This window comes from Dermacentor albipictus, chromosome 5 (assembly GCF_038994185.2).
Source record: "Dermacentor albipictus isolate Rhodes 1998 colony chromosome 5, USDA_Dalb.pri_finalv2, whole genome shotgun sequence".
In the NCBI taxonomy this organism is placed as follows: domain Eukaryota; kingdom Metazoa; phylum Arthropoda; class Arachnida; order Ixodida; family Ixodidae; genus Dermacentor; species Dermacentor albipictus.
In genome coordinates this window covers 51,005,585-51,029,616 of record NC_091825.1, presented here as the reverse complement: position 1 = coordinate 51,029,616, position 24,032 = coordinate 51,005,585, and the positions used below count along the sequence as shown (strand labels likewise).

At 45.4% G+C, this 24,032-nt stretch overlaps 1 protein-coding gene across 1 annotated transcript in view; it reads right to left on the bottom strand.

Moving 5' to 3' along the window:
• spg (dedicator of cytokinesis spg) overlaps positions 1-24,032 on the bottom strand; it is a 180,427-nt gene that overhangs the window by 12,932 nt on the left and 143,463 nt on the right. The window contains exons 29-33 of the mRNA XM_065428472.2: positions 19,310-19,473; positions 12,912-13,175; positions 9,251-9,319; positions 8,378-8,508; positions 7,264-7,339 (exon numbers count right to left, since the gene is read on the bottom strand). Of these exons, the coding sequence (XP_065284544.1) occupies positions 7,264-7,339; positions 8,378-8,508; positions 9,251-9,319; positions 12,912-13,175; positions 19,310-19,473 (704 nt within the window). The remainder of the gene's footprint in view (positions 1-7,263; positions 7,340-8,377; positions 8,509-9,250; positions 9,320-12,911; positions 13,176-19,309; positions 19,474-24,032) is intronic.

Below are 24,032 nucleotides of genomic sequence, written 5' to 3'. Positions count from 1 at the left end.
GCCACAATTGGCACATGACCGGGGTAGTTGGAGAAGTATGGGAGAGACCTTTGCCCTGCATTGGGCATAGCCAGGCTGATGATGATGATATCTTCAGTGACCTTGCATGCAAAAGCGCGGCAGTTTGGACAAGTTGGTATGTTATTTTTTAGGCTTGTAGCGCAGCTCAGAAAGAGCAAAAAGGAGGGTGGGAGGGGTAAAGAAAGGGAACGGAGAACAGAGTAGCGCTCACTCCGTTCTCCATTCCCTTTCTTTACTCCTTCCACCCTCCTTTTTACTCTTTCTGAGCTGCGCTACAAGCCTAAAAAAGTTGCATGCAAAAAAAAAGTGTATCTCAAGCGGCACAGGAATTCTATAGCATGCCAACTGCGCCTTCTACTCCTTTTTTGTAGGTTTCTGCGCAAGTATGTTTGCTGCTGTCTTTTTGTCATTAAACCTCCCATTGATTCCGAACACCCGTCCAGTCTATATGTCTCTTCCTTGTGTTTGCATTCCTTAGCGCTTGTTGTGATGAAGTTCCGTTACCACCAACTAGCCCAAACTTCTGTGTTGAGCTAGACGTATCCTTGCAATGCTAAACCTTATGCACTACCAGTCTGGGGATGCCATCTTGGGTGCTGTTTCATTCCGCTATATTGCTGAATTCACCTTGACAAATCTGAGTGAATCGAAAGGCGAATGCGGCAGACTTCGACTAAATGGCAAAATTCAACTGTGCCCAGACTAGCACCACAGCACATCACAGGTCCACCCATTCACTCACGAGTGCACTGACTCATGCTCGTTCCACACTGATTTCACAGGTGTGAAAGTGAGCATGAGTGAGTGACTAAGGGTGTGAGTATAAACAGGAGTGCTGATTAATGTGAGCATGAAATAAATAGTGACTGCGATTTTGCTTGGATGTAGGATTTTGATAAAGGAAAGCATTTTCATCACTGAGAATTTGACAACTGAAACAAGAAGACTACTTTGGCAAGAAAAGCAAGCTGCTAAAGCTAAAGCATTCATGTTTGTATGGACCATGAGTGGATGATCTTCAAGAGGAAAATCGAAGGATCTGGTATGAAAAAAATGTACATATACCAAGACAACTTGCACCACTGACAGCAAGCAGCTTTTATGCTGCATCTGGTACCAACCCTATCATATCCCAGGCTAGGAACCTTCCACAGGAAACCATCCTCACTGTGTGCCCACCCACCTTTGCCCTGTGCAACATTGCAAAGAAAGAGGGAGAGCAGAGTTGCTGTGCTGCTGCCTCCCTGTCTCCTTGATGTGCAGGCACGCTCAGAACCCACCCCTAGATGGCATGGCGTTATCCTGCTGGGCACTCCGGTTAGCTCGATCCAGACTGCAGGTCGCTGCTGGCGCCTAAACATTTCTATGGGCCAAAGCTTTCCATTATTTCAACTGTAAAATTGGCCTTCGCCGGATGATTCGAACTTCACCAGTAAGCATGCATGCACCTGATCGCTATGGTGACCCCTTTAGTGGCAGCGTCTGTCTCGGAGGAGCTTGGGGAACAATGAATGTGGCGAACACACCTCATCGCCCGTCAAAAACGCCTCTTTTCAGCCTGCCCTAGGAAGAATTTCAAGCAATAACCATAGCTCACAATGTATGACCACGGTATCTTTACGGATTACGGCAATTCTTAGAAAAAAGAAACTGGGCCAAGAATTCCCTGTGGGGTGCAATCGGCTATGAAACTAAAACACCTTTGCAGCATTTGTATGCTTTACCGCATAATACATGTGCACTGCGACGAAGCTGACTAACAATTTGTGCAGCGAAGCAGGCTTTAAGGGAGACTTGGGCCTCGAGCAATACTATTATTGATATTGCTGCTAAAGGAATGATATTTGTAGGTAATATGTAATTTAATGTGCTTGATGCAAATATGTACCATACTTACTCGATTATAATGAGCCCTCGATTGCAACATGCACCCGTGTTCAGTCATCAAAAAGAAAAACAAATCACTCGATTGTAACGCACGCCTGTTCGCCATGACATAAAAAAAAGAAAGTCCTTTAAGTACCACACACTTCATTCTTTCAAACAGAAATACAACATTCTCTCATTTGAAAAAGAAAATCGAAAACAAAGATTTACTCCCAATGCACTAAAGTTGCGATAAATAAAAACAGTTGCAGTTTTGCCCGAAAGCCAAAGCATCGATTACAATAGCAAATTAGTAGACAGCTACATGAAAGGTAAGGACAGTAGTTTTATTGGCCATATAGACTTTTAAACATTCGCTTACTAACTAAAATAACAAGCATGGTGTCATGCATGCACAAGCAAACATGAATACGTCTCACTCAATGACCACGGAAACCTTTTATAAAAACGCTGCAATGAGTAAGTGTGGTAGCAAAAGCGACCGATCTGACATTTGTGCAGCCTCTTGCTTCAATGTGAACTGAGTGACAAGAACCCAGCATGGTGCGCCTACATGCGTGGACTTCAAGATCGCTTTCAAGGTAGGGCCTGCACGGCCACACCATACGTAGCAGCCGGCGGTGTAAAATGCCTCTCCTCTGTACGCCAATCCTGCACGTAAGTTTCGGGCACTCTGAACGCCCCTGATGCGGCCCGATTTCCATCCATCTCTACCACATGATCGCGTTCTTTTTAATTGTGGCATCGTGATGAACACTCGGTGTCTTCACACTCGGCACTTCCATGCTGATAGAGCAAACGCAGAAAACGGGAAGAGGGACGGTGGACTAACCTAAGCACGAGTACTACAGCACACGAAGGAAGCTATGGTAGCTAGGCTCGAAGTGCCATTTGAGGCAGAAATTTTGAAATGCTAGGGTAACGCATATTTAGGGTCATACTTGATTCTAACGAGCACGCTATTTTTGGACCCGTTCTATCAGAAAAAAGTGCACTTTAGATTTGAGTAAATATGGTAATTAGTCTTTCTCTATATAATGAGAAAAATATCTTAGTTTTTCCTGTTCCCATGTTTTGAGATGACTGGCAGGAAATGTTTTGCGGTACGAAATGTAAAAGTTATGTGAACATATTCCTGAATGCTTAGGGAGTCTCATGTTTCTGTCTATGTTCTATACAAAGTTACAAAAGTTCGAAGTTGTAACTTGACATACGATATTTTTTTTAGCTTCCTCAAAATTTCAATATGTTTCAAGGTGCAGAAATGTGGTGTTACAGGCTCATTATACTCCCTGGGAGTGTAGGTATCAGATAAAGCAAGAATTATTCAAATTGGATGATTAGGCAAGTAACTATGCCTCCCGGAAAATTGCTGATTACCAAAAAAAAAGTGTGTTGAGAAAAGTGGAAAAAGCTAATCACCATGCGAAAAAAGCATTTTATTCTCCTGCATGCATGAAATTGTCATAGCCAATGGCTCAGAAGGCTCCAGGGGAATAATCTGGATGGGGGTTTCCTTGCTGCCTCCGCTTTGCAGCTGCTTGAAAAGCTGCCGAGGATATTCGCTTTCTCTCTACACTAACAATGCAACGACAGTTCCTTTCAGGGGTGACACTGCTATTGATATAATATTCCTTTTTTCATCAATAGTAATGAAACGTTCCAACCTTATTAATCCTTTTTGGGTCAATGATGTAAATATACGGCGCCGTGAACAAGTCCAAAATGGTCGATGCCGTATATTTACGGCGCTGTCTGTATGTTTAAAAAGCACGCCAATTTTCGATTTCTTTCTTTTCTGTCATGTGCTGCCACTATGTGGGAATACAGGGAATTTTTTTCATGCACCTCCCTCTTTCGGTTATCGTTGCATGGTTTGTTTTAGAGCTAGTTTGCTCCAGTGCGTCCATATACTACCGCTCGTGCATTAGTGCACGTGCAGCCAGGCAGTAGTTTGGGTTTTGTTCCGCAGGCGGTTTCAGCTTCTTTCGCTTACAAAACTGATGGCTATCTCGTTACTAATCCCTCAAAGGGCGACCACTTGTTTCTCGCTTGTTTAGTGCTCACAGGGGTGCGCATAAAAAGGATGCATTTCTGTTTCTTTTCTTCTGGATACTTGCAAAAACTAATTGCACTGGTTGGCGATAAGATGAAGACTAATGGAAATTTGTCACCCACGCTTTTTTAACGGGCACACAACCACACAGTTTTCGTGAGTGCGCACCTATGCAGTTCGATTACGCTATGAACGCACATATTAGTTAGTGTAAGAGCAGGAACACTTGAGACTTGCAAAATATTCTCGTGTGCACATTTTCAAAGCCTTGAACTATGCATATGTAACAATGCATCAAATTTTATTTCTTATAACTTTATTTCCTTTTTTTATTGTTATTCATGAATAAAGAGTACATACATACCAACGCAAAATATTTTTTTGTCACTTTACGGTCACCGTAGAAAAATTACAGTAATTTTTTTTTTCGAAATACGTCCCCAAGAAGAAATGGAATCTGCAATAAAAAAATCGACCCTGGGCAGACGCATATGGTGAAAAAAATCGACGCTGAAAGGATTAAGATTTTTGTGTCCATTTCAAATATGTAATTCTTTTTCTAACAGGCCATTTACTTCTGAAGATAAATGAAATTCACTGTTCATCATTTGCAGAAAGAATAGAAAAATAACCGCGCTACAAAAAATTCATATTGGCACATGCCTAGTATACTAGCAAACATAAGGAATACAATGGTAGGAATACTTTTTTGATACAGCTAATATTAGTAAATCTATAGCAATTCGATCTTCACTGTTCCAAATGTGGGTTCCCTACTGTCTAACACTGAACTGAAAATTTTTAAAGCATAAATTCCAAAACCTGTTTTTATCATTGCGTACCTTGCACACTCAGCTACGAGCCACAACAAAAATTATGGCTCTACCAGCCTTGAAGGCAGAGATATCGCTGCCGCAGATCAGCAAGTAAAGAATTGGTGTTTTGAGAAAATGAGAAAAAAAAAGAAATACAATCACTTTTAATCAAAGGTGCAGAAGGAATTTTGCAATATTTTGCAGTGAAATTGGCTAAAGGCCACCAGGAATGTAGCCGCTCTGACTACGGACATCCAAATGAGGCAAAAACATTGTTTAGTGCCGTTCACCAATTTTCAGTGGCTTGCATTGCGCGCGCGGCAAGGTTGCCATTAAGCGGGGCAGGCTTCACGCCGACGCGACATCGCCGCAGCACATGCACTTGATAACAATCTTTATGGTGAGGCCATATCCCAGTTTGCATTTGCCTACTGTGACGCTACCGCCGCACACCTTGCCAATGCCTCCTTTACTAGATGCCTGCCACGCCGCTAGTCTTCCCATTGGAGCGGAGGTTCCCGTAGTTCAGGGTAGTTGCGGAGAGATGGGCTCGCAGCCGACCCACTTCCTGTTGCGGAGGAAGTGATGATTACTAGGCTGGCGCGCGCTCGACTAATGGCTTGATGAGAGACCGCGGGTCTAGCCTCCGGGATCGCAACAGACGGCGTTAAAATCTCAGAGGCAGGGCTGCGTGATTTAGGTTTGCAACGGCCACCGCAGCTAGCGCTTGCAGCTAACCGAGGTGGGGAAGAGTAAAGAGGAGAGGGGCAGGAACCAGCTTCTCGGCTCATGCGGCAGGCATCTAGTAAAGCATTTGACCTTGCACTGGACAAACGACATCAGTGCGTTCACGGAGTCCTACTGACGATAGCAAAGTCTGCCTCGATGCCGACTGGTGTGGCCACAATGCTGCTAGCACGAGTGAGGAAATCCAATTTCCACTTTAGTGCTGGCGTTGAAGCAAGAACGAAGTATTTTTGAGCATTCATCTCCCTATGCAGCCAATCCACAAGCTGCAACATTGCACTGTCACCCGGAACACGGCTGCTGTCCGAAACACTTTCACTCGTTGGTGAGCTGGCTAAGCCTACTTCAGAATCGTCCGTGGCTTCGGCTTCACTAGCGGTTGGTGGCGGATCATTCTCAATGTTCTCTGAAGGAATGGAATGCTTTGGAAAGTTATAAGCTGATCACTTCTTTTTGCCGAAGTTGTGCCTCGTGGCGAACTTCCCCAGTGAATCGAACATCGTTGCGCACTTGTCACAAACCTACGAGACGTGCTGTCATGTCGCCTGAGGAATGGGGCAGAAGACAGGAACCTCGCGCAGCCAACCACAGCATGCGTTTCTGGTTATGCGCACTAGTTGACGAATGGGATCATGCGTTTTGACTTTTTTTTCTTCCCGGATTTTAACGAGCCGGCTATGTCACTTTTGGCGGGAAATTGAAGAAGAAAGGCTCCTCCTTCTAACGAGACAAAGATGGCTGCGATTGTGTGCGTAGGAAAAGAGCTATGTGCCGAGATAAAAAGGGTTGCTTTTGCGTGGAATTCAGCTCACTGTGATGTTATAAACTGACATTGTGGGCAAAATACTCTTCCGCGAGATGTTAAACTTGGTGAATTAAAGGAATAGTAGCTGTAGGTATTGAAAATGTCATCCTCAAAAAATCATTTTTCACAATTTTTCCGCCTCAAGACCCCTGTCCCCCCTTCAGAAACCAGCCAGCATTGTGCAACAAATATTGGACACTTGCTCATTTTTCTTGCTAAAGATTGGGTGCGCGTTACATTTCTACTTAGTTTAGGAGCTCTAATGTCATTCTTACAGTAGCTTTTCCCGTGCAGAAAATTGGCGAGCACTTGGTTTGGGGGAGTGTTATAATAGGTAAAATAATGCCAAATGGCGTTTCTGCCGTTTTCTCTTAGTTTTGGTCAATTTGACCCGCCAGATAATTCGATCAATTTTGTTGGTACCATTAGGGTCGAATTAACGGAAGTCGACTGTATTTAGACTTACATGCAGGTTAAAGAACCGCAGCTTGTCATAATTTATCCAGAACCCTCTACTACGGCATCTCTCATAGCCCCTGCTGTTGATTTGGGATGTTGAACCCCACGAAGCAGTCATTAGACAGCATCCCCTTCGCATGCCATGGTGACAGTGCACAAGGCTGGTGTCCTCACAGTGAATTCCCCCCCCCCCCCCCCAATTCCACCAAGCTTCTTCGGGTTCCGCTAAATAACTTGTCACGATGGGGAAAAGAATGTAAAAATGCTCGCGTGCTCAGCTTTAGGTAGTCTGGAAGACCCCAGGTGCTCAAAATTATTTCAGAATCGTCCACTACAGCATTTCTCATAGACGCAGGAATCGAACCCGAGACCACATGCTTAGCAGCAGCCCACACACGCACCCAATGAGCCATTTTCACAAGTGCGCACATCACGACACCACACACAACAAACCAGTTTGGCTGCACACTCACATGCGCTGGAGGCAGGAGTCCACCAGACGACGTGGATGACCTACTGCTGCTACATGCGGAGCCAGGTCGTGGTGAACTGGAAAACAGAGGTGCCACTTAGCTGTCAATGTGGGAAAGGAGCATTTATTCGTCCTTTCAGTCCAACAATGAAGCACATGGAAGTCATTTCAAGGCTACTTCCTCGATCCCTTCATAGAAACACATGTTCCTCTCATCAAGTGCCAAGATGTACAGCCTTTGTCAGAAGTATACAGGCTCCTCCGCATCTTCGCTGCATATGTCATTCAGTTGTCTGCTGTAGTTCCTCTAGACGGGGAAACGGTATTTTCAATCACTAGGGCATTGGCACTTTTGGCAAACCACAGGAACTCTTAACACGCAAACTGCCGCAACAAGTTTCAAAGTTTCGATTCCCGTGTGTGACGACCAACTGATGGGCCACTTGTCGTATTCCTCTGGTGCATCATGGCCCACCTGCGAGTCACCGAGGGGCTGTGCTGCTTTGAAGCTTTCTGACGCTGCGGTGGGATGGTGCCACGATGTGACACGTCAAATTAGAAACAAGAAAAATTTTTTCTCTCCTTTCATTTCTAGCAAATAAGTCACTTGCACACTGCGGGAAAGCCCTGTACAGCTGCAGAGGAAGAATAACTGCCATGATCCACCCGTGACTGACGTCACAGTGAATGTGGTAAGCAGCCTGTAATAAGCATGGCAGTCAGAGGCAACGTCGCTCATAATTTTTACAAAGGCTGCACCCCAATATTACATTTTTTCTGGTTACAATGCTGAGGCAGTATTCTCAAGTGATCACTCATGCCAGATTTCACGTGACTCGACACTGGTTGCATTGTCAGAATATTGTCAACAGCAGTCCTGGCACTGTGTGAAGATAGCGAGCTTGGCACAAAGTCAGGAATATTGTTGGCCTATGTGCCAAAGCATTTGGTTGCACGTGATGCGAAACCTCCCAAAAGGAATTGTATCCTCGAAAGCGATGGTATAGTCGCTAGATCAGCGACAGCATCTTCTTGGCGAAAGAGCCAACAATGACATGCCAAATCGTGGCGACGTAGGCAAAAAAAGCTTTGCTACAAATGGTTATAGGACGCACCCATGCGCAGATGCACCGCGCACAGCCTGCTGAAGCTGCCCTAGGCGCTCCACGAGCCGCTTCTGCAGGGGCCCCAGGTCGGGCGGAGCCAGCCGCCCATGCAAGGAGAGGCCACCTTCCAGCACATGCACCTACAAGTTCGCAATACAAACAAAGCTCCACATCTCGCAGAAAAATACGGAGACAAAGTCTTTCAAAATGTCCAATGCAGTTGAAGATTGAGCGCACCATTGAGAAAAAATAGGCAACACAAGGGAAGGCATGGTCTGCAACCACTGCTTGAGCATTGACATGCATCCAACAATGTGTGCAACAAAAGTAAAAGGTGGCATCATGCACTTGTGCATGCACCTGGTGAGGCTTAAGAAGTAGGAAGGGGTGCTGTGGATCAGCTCTGATCTGTTTAAAGGAACGTCTAACAACCATGTCAAATAACGAAGTCAGAGACTTCCAGAAAAGCACACAATGTGAAGCAAGTCATCTCTATAAATAATTCACACGGGACATTGCTGAACTCTGCTGATCCGTGATTACTAGGTCTCGTGAAGAGAGATGAACAATGCACAGCAAGACTTGCACTAAAATGTTTACAACAACTATCCAGACACAGGAAATGCGGATTTCTACAATAGCACTACAGGCACTACTGCTTCAAGAGCACGATGCCTGCCCCTACATAGCGCTTTGCAAACATTCAAAGTGTACACAGACTACAAGATCTGCTTAGCGGGCTCACAAGCGAATGAATTATATTTATCAGCAAAATCAAATTCGAACACATGGGAACCTGATCACAGTCCACTTTTCATGACAGACAGAAACATTCTGTCCTCAGAATCTTATGTTCCACAGCCCAATCATCCAGCAACTCACCAGATCCAGGAGTAGTGACCGCAATCTTGCCTGCCCTTCACTCGATGCATCACCACCACTGAGAAAGGCCTGCACCAGAAAATGACAGGGATCACGTGTCACAAGGGTGCCATGAGTCCAGCCTTTTTTTTTTAGAAGTTATGAATACAGTCAATAATAGATTTTTGAGACATGGGCATGGCCACAAAAGTTTTTAAATAATTGGGCATCTCAGAAAAGTAACTGTAATAGTAAAATCAATTTTGTTGTTTTTAACAGTGACAAAGCACACCAAGAAGTTTGTTTGCAGAATTTGGCTTTATGTTCAGCCACACCAAAATGGTGTACTAAGAATTTCATGATGGTCAAAGCCACTGATGCATTTCCAGTTCACCTGTCAAGCAGCCCCATGTGCATCGCACACCATTGCAAAGTGCCGACTGGTGCGACCTTCCACCCTCCATCACTGCCATATCTGATGTTGACAATTTCAAGACTACCATATTTGCGGCCGCTTTTTAAAACCTGTTTTTGTGTAATTATGCACTGCTTTCATTTTTTTTTGTACTTACCGCTCCTTTCTGTAATGCTTTCGGACCAGGAAAGTATTCGAAATAAACAAAATAAATAAATAAATAAATAAATAAATAAATAAATAAAGTGCAAACATAGCACATTTGACCATATGACACCATTCACTTTGGAGTTTTACGCTCCACACAAGCTTAGGCCGTATAAAGGTCATAAAAGCCTGTGGAGCAGTCCAAAGAGAGAGTTGCCATGGCGACAATTTATTTTAACTGGCCAGCCATGGTGCCAATTTCTTTTTCCGTGTGAGGTTTGTCCAGGTCAATGTAACTGATTGAAACAATTGAAACTAGAGGTGTACGAATATCTAATAGTAGGTATCAAATCAAATAGCAGACTGGATTGAGAAAAAAAGCCGAATATAGAATCGAATACCAGAACATTTAGCACAAACGTTTATGCTTCCAAATTTTGTGCAATAGACAGTGCTTGCACATGCTCACAATGCTAATGGCATCACTTAAACAAGAATCTTGCTACCTATCAGTAACTTAGATGCTTATGAATCGAGATGTATAATATGCTTTGCTGTTAATAAAGGGAGCACCAAATTAGTATGCCAGCACTGATAACTCAGCTCATACATTAAGGTCTGGAAAATAGCTTTCCAGACTTTCATCAGGAAAAATAGGGAAGAAAGAAGGCCACACGTCACAATCATACATTCAGGTGTATACAGTAGTTGGAAATTGGGGGCTACTGTTATTGCTTGAAGATCTTCCTAGGACAGGCCAAAAACAGCCATTTTCAATGGGAGCTTAAGCGTGTTCAATGTATTTATTGCCCCCTAAGCTCTGCGAAGATGCACGCTGCCAGTTAAGGGGTCGCTACTGGTGTCCCCACAGGGGTCAGTTGCGTGCATGCTGACTGGTAAAGTTTGAATTATCCAGCAAAGGCCAATTTTAGGGTAAATATAACGAAAGTTTGGGCCCACAGACACGAATGGACGCCGGCTGGGACCTTCGATTGAGATCGACATAAAAAAAAAATCGAAATAACCAGTCTGATTAATGGAAGTCTACTGTATTTTGATCCACAGGTACCTAACTTACAGCTAGCAACATTCTTGTTAAGTAATGCAAGTGGACTCCTGGGCATCTGCAACACTGCTTTTTTTTTTTTTTGAGGGGGGGGGGGGGGGGGGGGGCTTGTAAGCATTCAATTTTGAGAAAAATTTTCGGGTATTCGATATTAGATTTTAAATTGGCTTTTCTTTCTTTTCCTGATTCGATTTGATATTTCATTTGAAATCTACTATTTGGCATTCGCACAGTCCTAGTTAATATGCTTTGAGAAATCATGATCTTGCGGCACCAATGTTTAGAATATCGCCAAAATGTCATCGTATGATACGTTTTCTGGCCACTAGATGCGATGTGGACAAGAATGCGTGAGAGGCACACATGACTGAGAGCACTAGGTGCCTGCCATGGCACCTTCCCCACAGCACTCGCCTGGCCTTGTCGCATGAAAATGCTAACATGCCCTCACTTTGTGCTCCCAGCTCCAGCAAATCTCCTCCCAAGTCATCACACATGGCATTCATACCATGTTTATTCGAATCTAGGCTGAAAGTATTTTTCTTTTTCAAATAGTCATATACCAAACACTAGGGTCAGCTTAGATTTGAGGATTTTAATAAGCACGCTAGTTTGTCATTGACAATGATAAATATGGTGCATAGGTAGTGCCATCTAGAAAAGTCAGTATTGCAGCCGCTACTAGCCATGCCAGCAGCCAACCGAAGTACACAAGCGATGTCGCCATTTTGACCTGTGTCGTATCGGTATCGTGACTGTATCTGCTGCAGTGTGGCGTTATTGTAATGGCACCAAACGGGCCACGCCACTAACGAAAAATTGTGCTAGCTGCAGAGGCATTGTCAAACGTTCAAGCCGGGTGGGACATCAGCATCGATGAGAAAAACGTCCGTCATTGGAGGGGGCAACGGGAGACGCCTTTTGCGTGTGCCACGACAAGATCATAGCGATAAAGAAGATAAGTGCATGATAACAGGGAGGAGCTGTTCACCGAGATAACGCCCCGTTTCGATGCGTACGAGCCGTGTCGCACTGTCTGCGCATGCATAGGCACGCGGACGCGAGCTTGCGCACATCCACAAGCATACAAGGCTAGCAGCGATGACAGAGTGAGGTCGGCATGTTAATATTAAATGAATACTGTTTTCATTTTCTGAACGCTGTCCTCACTTTTTTGTTCGGCTTACATTCGAGTAAGTTTTTGAAATTTTTTTCTGACTTCGGACATTCAAGGGTCGGCTTAGAATCGGGGCCGGCCTAGATTAGAGTAAATACGGTAGCTATCGCCACCAGCCCTATTGTGATAAGCTTCTTCACCTATCTGGTTCACAGCATGTGTGGCGTAGTGCCGTTGGATGGCTACTGCATGCTTTGGTACTGCATGCTTTGAATGTGAATGAGGTTCTACTGTATAGGGTTTTGTGCTGTTTGCTATTGGTGTGTTTCAGTGGTATGGTTCACTCTCCCCACGACAGCACTTGGCTAAAAGCAGTGTAAATAGCAAGTGCAAAACAGGCACCCAACTCAGGCTCTTCGTGAGAGCCTATACATTACTTGTAACCTTGACGCTTCACTAGCAACCCTCCTTAACACCCCTTGCAATTTTGCAAGAAGAGCAGAAGCTTGATGTGGGCGAGTTGGTTTTGCATACTTGGAGAAAAGAGCGCCACGAAAACGCGGACTGAAAGAGGAAGATGTACGACGGACAAGGTACTACTTGCTACTAAATGTTTTTTTGAAGAAACAGGATCTTAAATAGATAGCTATTCTAAAGAGATAGCTTTTCTAATGAGATAGGGAGGTTGTGATGTCACGATAGGTTATTCTAGGTTGCATCTATTTAAAATCCTGTTTCTTCAAAAAAACATTTAGTTGGAAGTAACGCCTTGTCCATAAAGCACAAGAGCATTTTTGCACTTTGCCACAGCTGGAATATGGCCGACACAGCCAGGAATGGAACTTGCAACCTTGTGCTCAATGGCAGAACCCCACAGAAACTAATCCACAGGTGCAGTACACGGAGACTGCAAAGACACCACGAGGGAAGGACCTGCCTGGTGGTACTTCGCTAGGCCTCCGTTGACAGCAGCCTCTATGGCTCCAGCCAGGCGCATGCTCAGGGGTGCCAGAGGCCGGTGGGGCTCGCGTGAGTGCAGAGCCACGAGACGGCGCAGCTCGTTGCTCATGGCCTCAACTGCTTCGCATGCGTGCGCCAGTGGGGTCACCCAGTCCACCTGCTGACCTACCACCTCAGCCCATGGGAGCAGCCCTGGCAGAGTGGACGCCGTCTCCAATGTTGTCCGCTCCAGCCACAGGCCCTGCAAGCCACACGCACCTTTTCTGCACAAATACCAGAGCTGGCAAGCTGGCACAATGGGGGGAGTTTCCACAGATACGTCTTTGGTGGTAACAGCTTAGCTAAGCGATGAACACAGACAGAAAATATACTGAGCTGCACTGATTCTCAATTGAAGTTTTACCGGACAGAAATCAATAGAGCGTGTGATACTTTATTTTTCTAGTGGAAACAGACTTAAAGGGACACTAAAGGTTACCAGAAAGTCAAGTTAAAGTGGTAGAGCAATGTTCTAGAACGTCTAAGGCGTCAATATAATCGCGAACAGAGCTTTAGTAACCGAGAAATTGAGGTAAATGCATGACACGATTTGAGACCCCCCAGCGACATTCCGGTACTAAACCGATGACAAAAGGTCTCCCCGTAATTTATGTTACTAATACTCAACTACTCATATTAAAAATATCATTTCATTCGATTATAAGACGGAAGAAAATGCTAGTTGTCTACGTCTACTCGATTCTAACAAAAACTAAGATTTTGGCGTTACCCTTCAGTAGTATGGGTGGTCGAAAGGTTTCGTTTTCGCTCGACTCTGCGCGCACGACTCTGCGCCGCACACGCTTTGGAGTTTCAGTACTTTCGTTATCGTGTCGTGCTGTGAGGGTTCTGCTGGCTCGCGAAACTTTCATTTGGAACAGGCAGCGAGAATGCCACGTCCATGTGATGTCGTGGGAAGCCCTCGTTGCTTTCCCGCTCCGGAGAGCCGGTGTCGAGGCCGCCGTCGTACGCAACGACGCCGGCAGTGCGAGCCCTCAGCAGCAGGTCGCGCTCGTCGGTGCTCAAATCGCTGAAGTTGAGCCCACCATCGCGAGCCAATCTGTCGGTGTCAGGGTCCATCGCGACGAGCGTCGAAGTTTGCGTCATAGAATGAAGTACCAGCTTATGGGCGTCTTGCGCTGGAGCTTGAGGTATAGTAGCGGCGCCTGGTGGCGGTGCGGGAAACGACATCTGGGTCGGCTGTGGCGAAGCACGTTTCTAGGCCGAGTTTTGCGTCGATTCGCACTTTTTTATGCCCTGTTGCGAGTGCGGAAAGGCTCGTCACTTCTCACAGACCACGCTGCGAGCTCGCCGCAGCCTATAGTTTAACGAAAACGGACTTTCCATGTGCCGTGGGACGTAATGTGGGACGTAATTAGTTTCTCCTTCCGCTAGCCACCATACTCCCGCTTTCGCTCTGCTGTCGGCTCTGTCTTGGCTCTGTTTCTGGCCGCACGTTTGCGTTTTGCGCAGAAAAGCCGTAGCGCCGTCTGCGGACGCCGTTCTACTCAACGATGGCGCAACGTCACTATGAGACCATGATGTCAGTTCTCCTCGATCGGAGGGCGGGCGATTTGAACTGCGCTAGAGGTACGCGGACGCTTCAGAATGCATTTTCTCTTAAAATAAGTCTCTCCTTGCCACGAAACAAGCGTTTCGAGGTTTCTGTGATGGTATTTCAACAGTCCACGTTGACTTAATAGTAACCTTTAGTGTCCCTTTAATAAATCTCACTTGGAGTAAATCATGCAAATTCTGTTATGCCTGATGAGTTACTCGTAGAAGCACACAATAAATCGCACAATCGGTTGCAATGTTATGTAAACTAACTGAAAAAATTTGGCCGAGCTAAGTTAATTAATGAATTAGTTAACATAATTATGCCCTTCATAAAAATGTTCCAGTTGTAGAATTGAGGCCGAGTCACATCCATTTAACAGAAATCCAGTGTTAGCACAAGGTTCAAGAATTAAGTCTCCAAAAAACTGGCAATAGCATTTATGTTCTAGTAAATAATCACTACAAAATTTTTTCACAATGGCTAAGGTGTAGTTATATAAATGCAAAGCATTTCTTTGCCTAGTTGGAGCCAAGGTCACACACAAGCACGTGTCAATTTTGTCTCCGAAAAATGTGGGTCGATCGCGTAGATAGCGCAGCTTGAAAAGCAACCAGACATACAGTGGAATCTCGATGATATGAATCTCATGGGGTCACGAAAAGTATTCGTATTAGCCAAAATTCGTATCATCGAAACAATTAAAACTAGCTAAATGAAAGAGTCAGAGGTGAACTCACTCAGGCACACGCATGTAAAAAGCATTTATTTCTTGAAGAAAAAGTCTCGAATGTCCTTCTGCTTCTTTTTCTTTGTCAGGTCACTTAGCAAACTTTTCGAATCCATAAAAACACATGCACGTGTCGTCGCTGATTTCATCCGCGGCCATAGCACACCTCAGAACTTCGAGCGCGTGCAGCCTTTCAGCTGCCGGTGGTGGTCGTTCGCCGTCGCCCACGTCTAAACCAAAGAACGCAGCCTGCAGCACAGTGATCGATAATTTTTCCAACTTATGGTACACAAATTATGTTCGTAATAGTTGGAATGTTAGTTCATTTGTTTTTATTAAAAAAAAGGCAACATAAAGAGAATGCACAAGAACAATTTTCCGTACACTTAAGCACTTCTGTCACACAGAAAGCGTCGTCTGCTTGTGTTACAACGTGCTCCGCCTTTGACGAGAGCTCCGCCGTCAGTGTCGGTCTGTCTTTTCACAAGCACTGTGATTCAACTTTGTTGCATTGTGGACTACAAACGTCGCGACTGGCAATATGTCAAGCTGCGACATTGTGTCCCTCTGCAAGCCAGTAGACGAGTGGACTAGCTGCAGCACATTGGACTGCCGCTATCCGATCGGTGCCAGTATTTGAGTGATTGCGGCCGTCACTTTACACCGGAAGATTATTAACACAATAGTGTTTCGCGAGTCTGGGATTGGGGTAAACGTAAGCACAAGGGGACAGGGCCTGGCCGTGTCCCCTTGCGAGTCGTTTCAGGGGATGAACAGAAGCGCAAATGTGAATGGTCTGTACGGTGCAGCCACCTGGTGGCATAGCGCTCAACCACACACAGTAGCAGTGATGAAATATATTCTTCTTTGCTGCCGGTGTAAATTTTCCACAGGAGTGTAATCATTAACACGTTCTTTTGTAAATCTTTAAAATGTTTTACACTTAATTAGAACAATATTAGCTCTTTCTTTGGCTGGTTAAGCTCTGCGCCAATGGGTGGCTGAACCGTGGAGACCGATCAGGCAGCTCACGTACATTTACGCTAAAGTTCCTTCATCAGCTTGAGTTTATGCCTCCACCGTTCCGTCAAAACATTTGGCTAGTGTGTGATTACCGGAATACCAGACACGTTCGGCGCTACGACAGAATGCTCGCAACGCACGCTGTTTCGATAGCTCTCACTTGGGGTCGACGGCCAAGCAGCTAGCAGAGAGGTTTCGTGTAGGCAGGGGCGGGCTCCAAAACAAACGGAAGTGGACGATGTGACGTGGCATCGTGACGCAGAACCAGTGAAGGTGGAGCTTAGCCCCGATAGCTCGGCAAACGAGTTGAGGAGGAAAAGTATGGCTAGGGAAGAGGGTAACTTAAGATCACTTGTAGCTTCATTAATACGTAACGCTTCACTTAAATTGTGGTGCGAATGTTCTGCTTAAGCTGCACCCTATGCGTCTACAAAATTTGTTCGAACCGTTTCAGGGGCCCTTTAAAGCGAAAGCCTTTAATTGCTCATGCTCGCAGTCGCGTCTGTCTGTGCGCTGGAATCGTGCCAACTGTGGCCTCTCCTCCACGCAGCCACGCAACCGGCGCGCCGGTGGGGGCGCAGCTGTGCATAGCAAGCGTCACGTCACACAGTAGCGGTAGAACGAGCACGCGCATGCGTCGGCAGTGGCAGCTGTACCGCCGCTCCTTCGCCAGACATCTCATTGCAGTCGAGTGCGTGAGACGCATGGCTCTGAAGCGGCCCAGTGATTCCGCACCAAGCGGTTCGAGGAAGCAGCAGCGGACACCAGATTTCCCCAACACCAAACGCCAGAAGAACAAGGAGCGAATGCGCATGTGACAACTGAACATGTCACCAGATGCAAAAGCAAGGGAGGCAGAATGGAAACGCCAACAGCGACTGATTAGATCGCCGGGTACCAAAAACGATCTAATCAGTCTAATCTAATCTAATCAAAAGCGAATTAATTGGAGCGCAGACGGCATCAGCGACTGGCTATGTCACCGAAAAGCAAAGCCAGGGAAGCGGAGCGTAGACGACAGCAGCGTCTGGCTTTCACCAAGCACACTTTAGAAGTTCCAAAGTAATTTAGAAGTTCGATAATTTTCATATCAACCGACGTGAGTCGAAAATTGATTCGTAACAACCGTTCTCTAGCACGTTGCAAAGTAATGGGGCTCGGCTGGGACCACAGAAAAATTCTTATAATCTGGAAATTCATATTAGCCGTGGTTGTATCATCAAGATTCCACTGTAGTGCGAACGAACACCAGATATAGTTCGAATTAAGATGACCTACAACGGCAGGTGATGCACATGAGTGCACATGTGAGCTCCAACAGCAACATGCCGTGATCGTCATGCTGTCTTCATTCCGTCATCGTGATTTCATCATCTTCATGACATTGTAATCATTCGTTCTTTTATTGTCATGTCATCATCAACTTTCTGCTGTTTTTACTCTGTTGCTGTTTTTGCATTGTCGTATCGTCATCATGCCGTCTTCGAGCCACCGTCCTCATGCCTTTGTCAACATAGCGTAGTTATCAGGAAGTCGCCTTCATGTTGTAATAGTAATCATTTTAACGCGACAGCGTTAAGGAGCTCGTGTCGCAGAAAAGCCGGTGTCGGCGGCGTTGGCCGTGAGCGAAAGATCCCGGAAGCCAATTCATAAATAAAAACAACTTGCAAGATGGGCTGGGTGGGAATCGAACCAGGATCTCCGGAGTGTGAGTCGGAGGCATTACCACTCAACCACGAGTTCGATAGTTCAAAGTGGGACAAAAGCACCTCTAGTGAATGCAGTGTTGCCTTAGAATCGTGCCATAGAAAGTTATACTGTGGTGTATATAGGTAATTATGAGCACGTAAATTACAGAAGTCACAGTTAAACATGTAGCAAAGTACTTTTCCGCTACTTTTCTTCTGCGCTTGCTGCACACGCAGCGCCCTCTTGCGGCAAACACAGAAGAACCCCTTCTCGCAATGTACGGCGCTGCCCTGACAGGTGGCGCGCCACTCGCCCGCTTCTCGCGGCCGTGCGAGGACCGGTGTGAGGCACGTCGCGGCCCGGCTGTTCGTACCAATCACCTCGTTTGGCTCGCATAGATCGTTTCTCCCTCCAAGACACCGAGTTCTTTGGTTCGTTCCGCTTGCTCAGGTGCATGTTTTGTTGCCGCGCCGAACGCTGCATTGCTTGGCACTCACCGCGTGATTGGTAGGTGCAAATTCTGATGCGGGGTGCCTCGTAAGTGATTGCTGCGCCGTAATGCAGTGTCTTACCCCCCTTGGCGGGTCGACGGAACGCCTCTGAACGACGACGACAAAACGACGTTTGAACGCTATCGCATTCCACTCATGAAGGCGAAGCTTAAGCGTCCTCCAATTTTTGTTGTAGCGAATGCACTGTTGTCAATTCATTGCCACCATAACTTTGTTGTTATGTTGTCATCATTGTACCATTGGCATCATGCCGTCATCGTCTTATCACTGTAATCAATTTAACAATGTCATCACATCAGCGTCACTCCAGCATCGGCACCACACTGTCATCATGCTGTCGTCACACCACAGTCGTCGTCACACCAGCGCTGTTATACTATCATTGCCACTTTTAGTACACATTTGCATAGTCTACAGTCATACTTCATTATAAAGAAACGGCACATAACAAAATAATCCACACAACGAAGAAAGTTAAATTGCCATTGGAATCCCCACAGAGGCCCCCACAGAGGCCCATAGTGCAGTACATGCAACAATTGATATAAGGAAGTAATGGATATAACGGAGTAATTCTGGCTCCCCTTCAACTTCGTTATAACAAGGTTTTACTGTATATCTTTCAGAAATGGTTTGCATGAGGGATAATCATCAAGGGTTGTTTCTGCTTTAATTATTTTCATAGTTTATGGTTTTCGTAGTTTGGACTTCTTTGGTTTCTGGATGACACACTTTTTGTAGTGATTATAGTATGCCGTGTAGAAAATAAAAAAGAGCTGACACACTCGACTCTGCACCACAAAGGGGAAGACGGAGAGGAGCACCTTGAACTCATTGTCCCTGTCCGGTGGCCCATCTCTGTAAACAGGGCGGTCAAACTGGAAGGAGTGGACCCGGTTCACCCTAAAGTAGGCGCGCACGCAGTCGGGACGTCCTTCCAGATCCGGACGTGGCTCCGCCAGGGGGCGCACACCACACACCTGTATGTCTGCATCCAAAAATGTTTGTCAACAATGCAGGTTTCGCACTCAGCAGCCAAATTCCATTTGGAAATTAATGCAGATCTATTGCATGGATTTTTAAACTACAGCTCGTGAATTGACTGTGACTCTTCTTGGAATTAAAGTAAACCTCGATATAACAAACTTCACTATAGTTAAACCTCGATATAACTAGGTCAGTAAAATAGGCAATTTGCTTCGCTATACCGAAATTTCGTTGTATTACATTTCGACCTTTTATGGAAATAGGTGCAGTCACCGATCAATTTTCCTTCCACAAATTTTCCGATACCGGGCAATCGGAAATAGCCAATTTGAATGAGAAAACAATTCATTTTCATAAATTTGGGAGTCAGCGAGGATGATATGGTTCCATGCCACATACGTCGACGTTATCTTCTCGGCGGTACGAATTAAGCGAAGCCAGCCACGCTTTCACATGCACTCTGCAGTCGCGGCTGATAGCGTCGTCGCCCGCAGGGGGATGACGCTATCAGGTAAAGCGCCAGCAGCAAGGAGCAAATCCTTCGTCTGCCTCTTGCTCCAATAGGTCACCAAAACTCGAGATTATGAAACTTCCAATACTAAACGCACGGTAAGACAGCTTACATGACAACACGCCATCTTGGCACGCCCGCTCTTTGCACACACAGCACATCACCTCTAAAGCAAGGTGCACGGCTGCGCACGCGCTCAGTCGTGCTTACAGCCTTGCACAGCCACGGCTGAGACGCACGCCAACTTAACCCCCCCCACTGCCCACGCCTAGCGTGCTCTTTATCAGGTTAGCACAAGCTTGCTCCCCTCCCCCTCTTTCCTTTTGCTTGCGCGGGAAAGTGGAACTCGTGAAGCCACCATCTTTCTTGTTTCACTCTTGCACACTTTCACTCGCATCTAAAGCACAAAGTGCGCAGGACGCAATAGGATCTTATTGTACTTGGACTTTATAAGAAAGATGATGTGCTCCACTCCAGCGGTTGCTCTTGTCAAGCCGTGGGTGATTTGAGAGGTGCGTTTGCAAGCAGCTGCTTGTAATTCAATCATTTGACCATCTGCATCAGCGGATGTTTCCATTTATTGTCTCGACATTCCTTTGCGGTGGCAGTGAAATTTCGGTATATTGAAATTGCATAAAACACACTTCCTTATATTGCGGTTTTAAATATATGGTGTTCTATGGACAAGATGTTATGAAAAATTAAATACTTTGTTATATCAAGGATTTCATTATACTGAAGTTTGTTATATCGAGGCTTAACTGTATAACAAAATTCTCAACTAACAAAGTACTTCACTTTTTAAGGTGAAAGCCTTAAGTGGCTCGTTGCAATGGCTCATACCTGAAAAAAGCAGCATCTGGTCCAGTGATGCAAAAATATATGATGCAAAACATCATCAAGAATGGCTCATACCTCCGTAAGCAAACAAAGATGCAATGGCTGAATATGAGTGAAGAAACAAAGGAAAGAAATAACAAAAGAATAAAAGAATTAAGGAACGAAGGAATGAACAAATGAACAAAAGAACAAAGAAAGAATGAAAGAAAGACGGAGAGAAAGACAGAGCGAAAGAAAGAACAAAAGGACCTTTAGGGAGTGCAGTAGGCATTCGCAGGTGTCGTTGAGAAAGTTGACCTACAGCGCCATATGTTTACTTAACACTGCGGCTTGTTATGTCTTGGAAGTCTGACCTTTCCATTCGCATAACTTGCCGTAAAATACTGCAGAAGCACCCAGTTTCGCTCAAGCACCCAGTATTAACATTTTAAAAACTTCAGAATTCTGAAAATTATATATTAGGCACCCACCCCCTCCAAAGTGCCAGCATCAGCCGAAATAGTCACCCCATTGTGGTCGCTACGAGACTTCTAGGGGCAATGACAGGGATATTCGCTTCCTTGCAGTGTAAAGGGAAAGACCGATGAGAGTGAAGATAATGCAGAGTGATGATAAATGGTCCTTGAAAGAAAACCCAGTGGTCTCAGGGCTTTTGTAAGACACAGCTTGATAAAGCATGCACACAGCCGCTGTTCCCGCACTTCTCATGTGGGAACATCAAGGGAACCTCCGGAAGCCTTCGCGCCAAGAAATGCTGAACTTTGTGTTGATGGCTTGGGATGCTGTGTCTCAAGAGATGGTTGTGCTAACCTTCAAGAGGTATGGGATCAGTGTTGCGTTGGATAGCAGCGAGGAAGGGCACTTGCATAACCGACTTGCAGGCACCGGAGAGCCCGTGGTCTGTTCAAGTCATGCAAGTGTCAGCGACGAATGTCTTGACCTCCTATTCTACATCGACTCGGAAGAGTCGTTTGCTGGGTTCAGTGACAATGAGCAGGTGCTAGTGTACCCCATCATTTATCATTTGAAAATAAACATGCTTTCTTCGATTCAGCAGCCACCGCAGCCCTGCCTCGAAGTTTTTCATTGGCTGCCATCTTGGTTCTTACCGCTTCGACCAGACAAGCACCCATACCTAGATTAACCCAATTTTCAGTGACAGTGGGGTGGGCGCTTCCGCAGTATTTTACAGTAATGCATTACCCTGCGTGCAACAGGCTCTCACACCCATCGTGGTTGCTCAGTGGCTATGGTGTTGGGCTGCTGAGCACGAGGTCGCGGGATCAAATCCCAGCCACGGCGGCCGCATTTCGATGGGGGCGAAATGTAAAAACACCCGTGTACTTAGATTTAGGTGCACGTTAAAGAACCCCAGGTGGTCGAAATTTCTGGAGTCCTCTACTACGACGTGCCTCATAATCAGAAAGTGGTTTTTGCATGTAAAACCCCATAATTTTTTTAAGAGGCTTTCACCTGCACGTGTTACAGCAGTGCAACATGCTGCCGAATTTTATAACTTCCTGCCCATAGAACACCATGTATTCAGAACCTCAATATAACTGTGTTTATATATGATTTCACTATAGCACCTTGCTCTTGCTTCCAGACAAGCGAGTGGTTCCAATGAAATGGTCCTGTATATATTACTCAATATAACGAAATTTCACCGCCACCACTAATGAATACCAAGATAATGGAAACTTCTGTGGATGCAAATAGTCATATGGATGGATTACAAGTGGCAGCTTGCAAACACACCTTTCAAACAGTGCCACAAGAGCGACCGCCTAAACAAAGCAGCACCATTTTTCATATAAAATACATCGATGATAATATTCTATTGCACCCTGCAGGCTGTACGCTTTGGGTGTGAGGGAAAGATCGCGAGGGCAAGATGAGAAGGATAATGGCTTGATGTTAGTCGTCTTCCCACACGAGCAAGGGGAAAGAGTGAGGGGGAGAAGGAATTAGGGGACAGCTACTTTCACAGGTTGGTATGCATATGCAGCCTGTGTTCCCTGTTTTAGAGGCAATAAGTTATGTGTGCAAAGAGTGGGTGTGCTGAGATTGCATGGCATCACGCGTCCTGTTCTCCCATGCGTTTAGCACTGGAGGTTGCGTAATCCCAAGTGAAGGAGAGGCAGCCAAAGCATTCACTCCCCATTGCCGGCGCTTTTCATGATAGTGTCTTTCTACTGTGGGTGACACTATCAGCCATGAGGGTGAAGTGGACCTGAAAGCGTGCCTGGTTTCACTTCGTATTGCTGATGTGAAGATATAGTTGACAACACTATCAGCCATGAGGGCGAAGTGGACCTGAAAGCATGCCCGGTTTCACTTTGTATTGCCGATGTGAAGGTATAGTTGACAACATGAATCCGTATATTCCATCGCCGACTCCTAAATTGTAAACAAAAAAAAAGATATTTCTTATTCAAGTTTGCTTTTTTCGATTGCCTGACAATTCGGAAAATTCTGCGATCCCTTCCATGTAAGAAAAATCCTTCGGTGACTGTGCTTATTTGCATGAAAGGTCGAATTTCAACATAAAATTTCTACATGACGAAGCAAAGTGCCGCATTTAGCAACTTCGTTTTGTCTCGGTTTAACTGTACTAGCGCATCGCAGCTGGTGCTTGGCCATGCAAGCACTCTCAATTCCGACCTGAATGAATGTAGGGTTGTGCTATCTTCTGTTGAACTAGGTAGTAGTTTTCACAAACTTAAAGTACACCTGCCGTTCCCATAAAACTAGACCAGAACAAGCTGCAAAAATGCAGTACAGTTACCAACCAACAACTCTGACATGCTTGATTATTTGATCAGCTTCATGTCACCACCAAAATTTCGAATGCCTTATAGGCAATGATGAAGAAAGAGGAAGTGGTGGACATGACAAATGTAAAGATATGCTAAGTCATTCAGATAACCAAGCATGGCTGACCTATGCTGAAGTTCCCAGGAAACAGATTTATTGCATGGGTGGACCTCACTTTCAACTATCTGCAGCAACATGACAATGGATGAAATACAAGCTGACCAGGCCTCACACAAGTGTATGTATGTGCAGCAACATGGTGACGAGCTTTTCTGCTCACTTGCGGAATATTTCTATACTGGCAGATCAGTTTTTTTTTAATCTTGATAATGAAGACTTAGATTGTCCCCGCTGAGTCAGAATTATTGGTTGGCAATTCTACTATTGAACCT